General features: G+C 43.2%; 1 protein-coding gene across 2 annotated transcripts in view; it reads left to right on the top strand.

Annotated features, from left to right (window-relative positions):
- The first annotated feature begins 1,657 nt into the window (after positions 1–1,657).
- Positions 1,658–11,307, top strand: part of FHIP2A (FHF complex subunit HOOK interacting protein 2A) — a 32,923-nt gene continuing 23,273 nt past the window's right edge. The window contains exons 1-3 of one of the 2 annotated variants that reach the window (XM_042818237.1): positions 1,658–1,781; positions 7,709–7,787; positions 9,829–9,998. In XM_042818237.1, the coding sequence (XP_042674171.1) occupies positions 1,737–1,781; positions 7,709–7,787; positions 9,829–9,998 (294 nt within the window). In that variant the 5' untranslated portion in view covers positions 1,658–1,736. The remainder of the gene's footprint in view (positions 1,782–7,708; positions 7,788–9,828; positions 9,999–11,307) is intronic. The other variant, XM_042818236.1, reaches the window with a different exon arrangement.

Below are 11,307 nucleotides of genomic sequence, written 5' to 3'. Positions count from 1 at the left end.
TGAGAATATTAAAATAAGTATTTGCACTTGTATTTATTTGAGTGGAAACAACATCAGGCATGAGAAGGTGAAGTTTTTGCATACAACATGGCACTGGTAACCTGTTTATTCATCTCCAGTTGAATCACCTCCAGTGACAAGTAGTATCCAAACAGAATGTAACCTCAGCTGTGCTCTTCTACACCGATATTGCTGAAGTAATTTTTCCATTAATTCTCCAATGATTTGCATTAGTACAGAAACATTGGTCTGACAGTATTTGTCCAATATTCCCAGCAGTGAGAAATACTTCTGTGCACTTCAGAAAATTTTTACTTTAAAGCCACTCCCCCTTGTTCTACCACTACCAGACCATGTAGAAAGCCAATCTCCCTTTGCAAGGCTGCAATGAAGTCTCTCCAGAGTCTTCTCTTCTCCAACCTGAACAAGCCCAACTCCCTCAGCCTTTCTTCACAGGGAGGTAGTTTTGATTCATCTCCCTGTGCTTACTCCTAAGACATGAAAAAGTTGATGCTCATCAGTCTCCAACACTTAATAAGACAGTTTTTCCCTGTTTGGAATTACAGGTACTAGCTATGTCACTTTCCCAACATTTCATTCTGTTCACACAATGCCAGATCAGTCTGGTTTGCCTCCTTCCATTTGCTCAGTGCCTAAACAACACCCCATAAATGGCAGGTGTTCCTAAAACCCAGAATCAAGGAATCATTAAGGCTGGAAAGAAACACTAAGATCAACAAGTCCAATCATCAACTCATCACCACGGTGCCCACTAAATGCCATCACTCAGTGCCACAACTCTACATTTCTTGAAAATCTCCAGATATGGTGACTGCCCCACCTTCCTATGCAGTCTGGCCTGTTTCAATGCCTCACCACTCTTCATGAGAAGAAATTTTTCCTAACATCCAACCAAGTGCCACCCAACATGGCACTGCCCACCTGCTGCCCCTGTAACCTCTGTCCAGCTCCCTTATCTCTGCATTTCCCACAGCATGAAACAATGGGGAGGGTGAGCTTTTCTCTGAGGTATCTGGCTTGGAGGTGAACTAAAGCCCACCTGGTCTTCTTCAGAGGGAGGAAGACGCATACTATCCATCTTCTGGGGAAAAAAGAGCAGTGCAACAGGTGAGATGCACTGCCATGAGCTCTCTCACATTACGTACATGGCAATTCCCCAGATCGCAGAGACCCAGGCCTCTGCCCAACCCATCCTGTCACCCTGAAGATAGCACTGCTGCACGGAGACATCAACTTCAGACTCCGACCCACCCAAGGAACACTGAAACGCAGCTGGGACGGCTAGCCAGGCCGCTCCCTGTGGCGAGGGGCACAGACCCAGAAACATTTGACACACACCAGGTGGACAGCGAGAGGAGAACCCAACCCCGGCAGGCCCCGAGGCGGCCCAACCGCACGGCAATCCCAGCGGGGCAGCGGTAGCGCCGAGGCCGGCGGGCAGGGCAGAGCGGGGCGGAGCGGGGGCCGCGAGTCGGGGGTGGCGGCCCCTGCAGGCCGCGCCGGGGCGGGCACCAGGAGCCTCGGCAGCCGCAGCCCGGCGGCGTCAGCGCCACCGCGTCCGCCGCCGAGCGAGAGGCAGAGCCGGCGGCCGTCCATCCGCCCTCCCGATCCCCGCGGCCGGGACCCCGCATGCGGCCCTCACCCTGGAGCGGCGGCGGCGGATCGAGGAGCTTTCGCGGTCCTCCCGGCAGCGGCTGCTGCAGTCGCGGGACAGGATGTTCTCCAAGTTCACCTCCATCCTGCAGCACGCCGTGGAAGCGGTAAGGCCGCCGGCGGGCCTCGCCACGCGACGCCGGGGATCTGGGCCGGGCCTAGCCGCCGGCGGGCCGCTCTGCGCCGGAGCGAGGAGCGGGGAAACGGAGGCCGGCCTCGAGAGGGGGCAGCGGGCGGCCTGGCACGGGACCGGGCTGCGGGCGACACGGAGAGCCCCGGGCTGAGCGCTGCGGCCCGGCGGCGCTGTGAGCTGCTGAGCGGGGGACGGGGTGCCGCCGGGGCGTTTCTGTGTAGGGAATCGAGAAGGAGGAGAATTCGGGGAACTTCTCCGGAGCTTTTTGTTGCGGCCTGCGAGCCTCAGCTAGCCGTCCGCGGGGCTTTTGTGTGATGTAGGCGCGTCCGCCAAGCACCTTCTCGTTACTGGTGTCTTGTTTTAATTACATGGGGATAGAGAACGCGAGCTGGGGCGGTCGGCGGTCGTGTGTGCTTAACTCCATTTCGTCGTGGCGACCAAAACATCTGTGCCATGGCTGCACGGAGGGGAGCAGAGCGGCGGGGCCTGTCGCTGCTGCTGCCGTGGCTGCAGGCCGCGTTGCTGCTGTTATCCGGAGCGCTACTCTGCTTCCTGCGCTCCGGTCCGGTTCTGCGGGCAGCTGAGGCCGGGCGCTGTGCCCTATGGCTGCCGGCCGTGGGTTTGGGGTGAGCCGGGGCACCTATGGGGCTGAGCGTGGAGGGAGGAGTTGTCGGCTGGGTGTTAAACCTGACAGTCAGACGCTGGTGGAGATGATGAAGAAAAGTTCCGGATGGTTGAAAAGAGAAAAGCCTACGTGGTAAATCGCATCCCATGGCAGGTGCAACCTCTGTGTGTGTGAATGTGTTCCTCCGTGCTGCAAGTACTTGAGTTAGCGGTATGTGTGCCTGTAGTCCTGCAGCCTTGGACAGGACTGTTCAGGTGTTAAAATTAAGCATGTGTCAATTAAGTGTGTATTAATAGGGTCTGCTTCCTAGTTTGCTCTGTTGCAGTTGCGACTGGGAATAAATGTAACGATAGAAGTTTTTATTTGGAAACCTGGTACCATCACAGGTGAATATCTTCAGTAAGAAGTGTCTTCCTTGGAAGATAAACAGAAATGTGCAACTGCCTAACTGAAGAAATCTGGTTAGGGTGAGCTGTGCCATGTTTTGTATAAGCACAGAAGAATAAGTGATGCAGGAGTGGAGGATCAAGCTTACCAATTCAAGTAACTCATAAGAGGTGTTCCTAGAAGAATTACTGATTCTGCACAAAAGGACAAGAACTGTATTTATATCAGATTTATATAATACTTGGAAAGATCAGTTACTTAAATGGGAAAAGATTTAATATGGAACAGACCCTTAAATTAGACAAAGACAGGAGCAGGTTGGTGAACACCACTTTGCAGGTGACCGCTGTGAATAAACATTTTATGTGGCCTTGCTCAAAGGTGTTGTCCCTTTGAGGGTTGCCTCATTCTGCTAACACCACTGTGACAGAGCTCCCAGTAGTAAATACTGTGTGTTTCCAGGATTGTGACAAATATCTAGCACTGCACGAGGCATGAAAGGTGGAATCACAAAAGAAGGAGTGCTTTTTTAGTTCATCTAAGAAGTTTGTCCCAATGATTCAAGCACAGAGCTGAGAAATAGAAACTTATAACACTTTTGGGTCTGACTGTGCCTCATCAACAGAAGTGTTAACTAAAGATGTACATTCTGAGAGGATTTGGGTGCTTACCTCCTGGAGAAAGTTCGGCTGCAGTTGAACAGTTTTCAGCTGAGTTGGTCACTTAAATATGCTTGAAGAAGCACCGAGGCTCAGCTTTCATCATAGGAGTTCTTTACATCAAAATTGTTCAGGTAGCCCTTCTCCCCATCATTTCTCTGTACAGCACTGACATAAAGCTCCTCTCCTGCCTCAGCGTCCAGAGCCTGCATACTAACCACGTGTTTAAATAGCAGGAGTTTCTATGTTATTAGGTAATAGTTGTTATCTTATCCTCAATGTGCCATCTCTCCAAACTACGACAAGGCATTCCAAAGGTTGGCAGTGTAATATGCGTGGAGTATTTGCCTTCTGCTCATTGTGAGTGTACTGCTCTTTTATTGATTGTCTTCATGGCAGGACTGTGATGAGGCATAAGTGAGACCAGTTGCTTTTTATTAAGGTGTTTTGTGCAGCATCTGGATGAGTAACCATCATTGTGGCACTGTCCTGACAGCAGCAGCTATAGGTAGGGTTGGGTTTGTTGGTAAGAGAGGTGGAGGAGACTGCAGTCTTTGTTCTGCAGTGCAGAATACAAATGTTTTTACTTTATGGGGTTAGTATTACTGAATCTCAGGCAGTTTCTGTATGTGTCCTCCTCAAGATGTTTTCCATTAATTTTATAATACTGATACACTTTTATCCCCAGATTACTCTAGGAATGCTGTATTCTCTGGAAGATACAAACTGTAGTGTACAGTAACAAAGCTGCAAGTTAGGCTTCTTTTTTTCTCTTGTCTCATGTTCTTCATTTGTGTTTCCAGAAAGCAAATACCTTGCCAATACAGCGGTCATCTGCTATGATTTGGGCTCTCAAGAGATGTTTCGTGCTAATAGTGAAGTTGAGAGGATATGTTGGAGCTGTGCACGTCGAGCAGAACCGTTATGATTTTAATTGTTTCAAATTTTGTAGTTTACAATCAAACAAGACAATTTTGGTGGTTTTCTTGGTCATTTGCTATGGATTACTGCTCCAAAATTGTTAACTGCGTAACTACTCAGACCAAGATTCATTTTTCTTGAGCCCACTTGATGTAATAAGCTCACATTGCTGCTTGCTTTAATATTGAGCTATTGTTAACAAACTGTAATGGCAAAATTGAATGCATGGCTTGTAAGCGTGTGCAGTCTTAATTTTATATTTGAAAGCAATGACCGTTACAAATTCTGTGCATTCATCAACTGAAGAAATGAAACAAACATTCAAGCATTGGCCTTTTTTCAGATTTTCCCACAGGGCAAACATTCAGAATGGTAAAGCAGGAAAATGGAAGAAAAACATCGAATGACTGCTGTGTTTTCTGTGTTTCAGTCAGGGAAGTGAGCATGCACTTCCCTTTGCTTCTCTTTGTCCCAGCTTCTGCTTTCACTTTCCCTCCCCTCTGACCAGCCAGCAGCTGTTGTTCTTTCATGCACTGTGTTCTTATCTTTGCCAACTTGTCCAAAAGATACTGAGGGATGTCACCAACTTCACTTTTTTCTGTTGTTTTGTGTGTGTGTGTGTGTGTTGAATTGTACTTTTGACAAGTGTGCATGAAAACGACAGTCGTGGTTTTTAAATGCACAGAGAAGTTTCTGTGATATACTGAATATTTATAGATGTCTTTGTTCTTGACTTTATTGTGCTTCCTCCTGCGTTACCACTAATTCTGTATACTTTTGAAAGCTTAGTGGAGTTGTATTTTGGACAGATTTTGTAACCAGAAGGCTGTAGCTCTGGTCCAAGCTCCCCAGTTCTGAGTACAGCACTTTCTCTGCAAGGGTTGCTCATGACTAACGTATTGTCACCAGAACGATAGGGCAGCATGTGCTGAGTTTAGCTGCTCAATGAGAACGCTCATTCAGTCGCTCCCAGGAAGCTCGTCCGCTGGAGTTGGGCACCAGATGGAATAGCTAATGGGCATCTGCTCTCATGCTTTTTGGGAGTGCTCAGTGAGTGCTGGCCTTTTAGATTACCAACAACACCCACGCTACAGCCTTTGAGATGTTTTTTTCCACAGAAGGGGATTTTTTAACTGGGATTAGGAATCAATAGCTAAAAATTGGTAAGAATGTGAGTAACTGCATTAATATAACTGCAACAAATAACTACTTTTAAAATAACTCCTAATTAAACAAATAGCAGTAATTAAAAGTCTTCACAGTGAATTTTGTTTAGCTTCAGTATCTTACATGCAAGAACCTGTGCTTTAGAAAGAGATTATTAAGATTGGCAACTACAGCATATTCAGTCTCAGCTGGTAGCAAATAATTCATCGTGGATCAGAACCTACAACTTCATTCTAGATTTACCTCACCAAGAAAGGCTAAAGCACATGAGCCAAATGTTGGGGTGCTTGCATTTTTCCAGTGCTTCCAGTGCTGGGCTTTGTGTATGAGGTGAGATAGTAGTTTTTGCCTTTACCTTATCTTTGTATCTGAGTAACTAAGAAAAGAAATATTTTTTTTTCTTTTTCATTTGTTTGGCAGTGTGTATATATACTCACTTCTCTCTGAGTTAATGCATAGCTCTGATAGAGTTACATTTCTCTTAAATATGCCCTGAAATAGCTGTGCTGTAAAAGGCATGTTTTTACTAGGTCCGTCATCAGTAGGAAGAGCAATTTGGGGGTAGGAAGATTAAAATGCTTTAACCAAGCATGTATTAGAATGGAAACTCGTTAGCAGAAAATAGGCACGTATATGCAGTAGGGATCCCTCCAGCATCTGGTGCTGCATGTGCAGGCTGTGCTGTGGCTGGCTTGTGTGTGCACCTCAATCTGACACTGGTCTGTGACATCACCAAGTGCTTCAATTAAATAGGGCAGGACCTGTCCCTGAACTACCTCTTTCTCTCTGAGTTCTGACCCTTGAGGTGTTTGTTGAGGGAGAGGATGTCTGAGATCTCTCTGTGGATAAATTATTGACAGTGCTGGGAAGTGAAAGCAGCCTCTTCCTGGCACTGCTCAGAGGCACTGAGTTCGTCTGGAAGCAGATGAAGCTAGAAGAAGTGGAAAGGAAAATTGCATCAGACAAGGATAAATTTTTAATGTTACCGTGTCTTACTTTGGAAATAGTATGGTCTGAAAAGCCTGTTATTTCTCAAAAGTGGTCTCTGCTCATCACCCTAAGTTGAGTTTTTGGCATAGTTTTATTACACGAAACGATCATTGTGTTGCTCAGCATAGAGCAGCAAGCATGACGTGTGAGGTCTGAGACAAAATGCCTTGTGCTCAGTCTTCAGTTTGTTCAGTTTCTTTTTAATATCATAGTAAACTTCATAATAAAGCAAACTGGTTTGAGCGCTGCAAGGTGTGCAGAGACAGCTGTGCTGCTCTCAGTGCCTGGCTGTGGAAATACGAAAGACTTCATCAGTCCCCAGACTATCAGGGGCTGGATAAGCAGTGTAAAGTTGATTGCCTGCTACCATGTGTGAGGGCACATTTCATCACGTGTTACAAGTGCAGGTAGTTACCGAGCACCACTGCTTCTTGCATTTCGAAGTCCTGTGTACAAAGGGTCAGGAAGCATTAGTATCCTACTTTTTTTTTATCAAGACTTGGTGTGAGGTTTGTATAGTCAGGTTTATGTCTTTAGCAGTATAAAGCGCCACTAAATTCAAGGCAAACACTGATGTAGAAAAGTTGGGATGCTTTTTCAAAGAGACTAAACCCACACCATGGCTTTGCTCCTGTAGCATGTTCCTTTTCCTGCATGCCAGCTGTGCTCATAAATTCCTTCAGAAAAAAAGGAGCTTTTTTTTTTTTTCAAAAAAAAAGTAGCACATTTGTTAAGAGACAGAACAGTGCCTCAATTCCAAAGGGTGGGTTTGATGTGTAAAAAGGAAAAAGATCTATAAGCTGGGGCTAATTGGAAGAAGCTAATCAGTATTTTTAAGAGACCGGAGGGAAGAAGGACAGCTTATAAGAAGGGAAGATGGCATCAAGAGAGGATTTTAAGAAAAAAACATGACTTTTACTGTAGAAAAAAATTCTGAGTTCTGAATAGCTCAAATCCACTTTTCTTGTGTTGCTTGAATAGATTGTCTGGTTGTAGAGACATCACTGAGATTGTTAGTGGTGTTCACGTCTAGTCAGTAAGACATGGGTCTCCGTTAGTCTGTAGTAGTTTGATTCCAAAATTCACTTGAATCTCTGCAGAAACGCATTTATTTAATTCCTAACCTATTTTTTCTTCTTCTTTTCCCCGTAGCTTGCACCTTCCCTTCCATTACAAGAAGATTTTGTTTACCACTGGAAGGCAATCACTCATTACTACATAGAGACTTCAGGTAAGAGAAAAAATGCTCTGGTTTTACATCTTTGTGTGAGAACTAGAGTTCCCAATTTCAGTGTTGTTAAAAAGATTAAGAAAATGAGTCGTGCATTTCATCAAAATATCAAGAATAATAATTATTAATTAGAGATATTGTGTACCTCTTTTTATCCCTAAAAATGTGAGCACAAACAGCTGTGGAAGAAAGGTCATTTCCTGACTGTTGCATGGGGAATTGTCCCTTTTCATATGTGACCCAATTTCTGCCTTCATGTATTCTGTTTAAATTAAACAGACAGCTACAGGCATGTAGTGCCTGCTTTTAACCTTTTTATTGTTTGACGTTGGGCATCTACAACCCCCCTGAGCAGCCTGTGCCAGCACCTCACCACTCTCTCAGTGAAAAAACTTCCCTGACATCTGATGGTAATCTCTTCCCCCTGAGTTTAGAACTATTTCTCCTTCTCCTGTCACTGTTTACCCATGTAAAAAGTTCTGTTCTTCTACAGAATCAGTATTCTCGTGGAATTATGGCTGTAGTTGTTTGTTCTTAACTTTCTCTTTGGATTCCTTCAGCAGATATACAACACATCCATTTTCAATTTTTAATTCTAGTTTAGTAGTTTAAAAGGTGAATGCTGCCATGCTTTCCTCAAGCTTATTGATTCTGCATTTCTGTTAAAGTAGCTATGCAGTCTGTGTTTCTGTCTGGGACAGGTGATGTTGTTTATGCCAATACTTACTCCTGCAAACTGAAATTTGACCCCTGTTCTAAATACTCATCTATCAGAATGCCATGTGATCTTTCCCAAGGTGGAAATGAGAGTGGTAGAGGAGAACTGATACGATTATGTAGTATAGAATAAAAGCTGAACTATCCCACAGTCTTTCAAAAGACTTGTGAAAAATAAGTTTTCAGTCAGTGGATAAATTTCTGTGCTCTTCTGTGGAAGCAGAATTATCCCTAAGAAACTGCAGTAAACAGTAGGATAATTAGAGGTTGTGGTAGAGACCAAAATCACTCTGATGTGGCAGTTTTCCCTTGTGTTCTTGTTACCATTTGCATGCAACTGGCAGTTATTTTTAGATGATCACATAAAAAGTAGTAGCTATTTCCCTAGAGGGCTATTTGTTCAAGGAGAATTTAGCTGAAAAAAAAGCAAAATCTGTACACATATGGATGTGCTCTACTGCATGTTAATGCCATCTCCCACTGCCAGTGACATAAATCCAATGTTTCATGACTTCACTACTTGATCAGTATCTTACCCTTTCCTTTGTAAAATTGAACAGAATGCTATCTTAATGCAGAAAGTGTAAGAACCAAACCTAAAATTTCATAAAGAATAAACAGCATAGATCACGGATGGCTTTGTTGTTGTTATTGTTGGAACAGCCATTTTATTTATCTAGTTAGCAAAGGAACTAGTCAGATGCTAGTTAATTTGATCTGTTTTTCAATTTCAGAATGCTGTGCAAAGAAAGTTCTTGAGACAGAATGGATGCTAACTGAAAGATTGAGAATTGTATCTCACTCTTACTAAGTTTGGTTTCTGGCTGCAAAAGTTTTCTTTACTGTGTGGTTAATGCATGTTTTGAAATCTGCCATTTCACCATTATCCCAATGCAAGGTTAAATACCTGCCTAATGTATATTTCAGTTTACATTTTCAGATATGGGTCTGAAAACTCATTTTAAGAAATGGTTAAAAAACAAACAAACAAACAAAAACAACAAACAACTTCATTTTTCAGGGCTCTGCAGTTTTTTGCTGTTTAGGTAAGATTTCTTAAAACTGAACATCCAGAACCTCCACTTTGTTTTCAAAATTTGGTCCAGTAGGTGTTCATATATGTTTTAAACGTGTATATCTATCATTTAGATTGTATATATGCATATATAAATTGTGTGATAGCTTCCTACTGTCTGTTTTTGTGTCTTTCATATAAAATATTCCTCAAATGAGTTATCTTATTTTTAAATCTTAAATTTGGGACTGGACTGAAGAAAAATAAGACCAATAGTTGTCATTTTTGATTGTATTTTTTCTTATTTAGATGACAAAGCACCTGTGACTGATACCAACATTCCTTCTCACCTGGAACAGATGCTGGATATTCTAGTTCAAGAAGAAAATGAGAGGGAATCAGGTGAAACGGGGCCGTGTATGGAGTATTTGCTACATCACAAGATTTTGGAGACACTTTACACGCTAGGAAAAGCTGATGTATGTACTACTCTGCAGAGCAGATTATCTTTTGTATGGGCTGTGGCTGTGATAGGGAGTGAAAATCTGGAGTAGATGGTAGTGTGGGATGCTACAGGATGAAGTAAATAGCTCTTTGCTTACGTTATCAATGTATCTCAGATAATAAATAGTCTTTCACAAGTGTGATCAAAGTGAACCAACCAGTAAGCTGCTGACTAAGGCAGAACACAGATTTATTAATCAGGACTCTGATACTGACTGAAACTAGAAGTAGGAAAGCACTAGAAGTAGGACATCCACAAGACAGCGTTTTCCACCCCTCTGGTTAGTGCTGGGAGATTCTTGGGTGAAAAGTGCTATGTTAAATAACATACCATGTTTCCATTTTGTGAATGTGAGTAGTTACTGCTCAGATGGACTCCATGTCATTGAGTTACCATTACATTACATTAAGTACCATTGACTTAAGCTGATCCCGAGACAGCTTGTGCATCTGAATCTTTGACACGATTCCAGCCTATGTCGGTGTTGTCTGGTCATTCTCACATGTGCTGTGTGGCACGTAAAATTAACTTCATGGTCTTGGTGCATTTTTGCTGATGTCTTTCTTGGCACACTTAGGAGCTGAAATTCATGGGATTGCATGAATCACAGGGTGTATTAACTTAGCAGCCATTGTACTGAACTGCAGATGCAGTTAGAAAAGCGTGGTGTGTCCTGAAGGAAGGATGAATAGAGCTCTCTGTGGTTTCATTTTCACTTAACCTTTTACACATCCTCAGGAGTTTTTAATCTACTTAATTTTATGTACATAGACAATATAAGTTACTAACTCTCTGAACTTAGGATATTTCTTGCTTCTGTAGAACCAAATCTCTACAATTAGTGTTATTGCACCTCCTGTGCTTTAGCCAAGCTATGATGCCTGATACCGATGTGGTGAAAATACAAAATTGCTCAGAAATATGACTTCTTTAGTAGTTACAAACTTCACAACAAATCAAGAAGAAATCTAGATTTACGTGAAGCAAGTAATTTGTAGCATGTTGCTAAGAGTTGAGAGAAGTAATTTTGCACTCCTTTAGATAAGCCTGTACAAGCAATTCTTGTACAGCTTGTCTTTATGCTTTGCCACTTGTGGGTTGATACATCTGAAACACACATTTTGGTGCTTGCAGGATGTTTCAAAGGTCTGTTAGGAGAATAATACTCTTCCACAGCACTCACTTAGGCTTACTGTGTTGCTGTTGATGTGCCCTGATGGTTCAAAACTTGTCATTCTCTGTAACAAATTGCTTGACAACTAAGTGATAATTAGGGTTTGATA

This window comes from Centrocercus urophasianus, unplaced genomic scaffold (genome assembly GCF_019232065.1).
Source record: "Centrocercus urophasianus isolate 14NV4802_14NV808 unplaced genomic scaffold, USGS_Curo_1.0 seq_17, whole genome shotgun sequence".
Classification (NCBI taxonomy): domain Eukaryota; kingdom Metazoa; phylum Chordata; class Aves; order Galliformes; family Phasianidae; genus Centrocercus; species Centrocercus urophasianus.
Note: the sequence above shows the minus strand (reverse complement) of the source record. Positions and strands in the feature narration are given on the sequence as shown.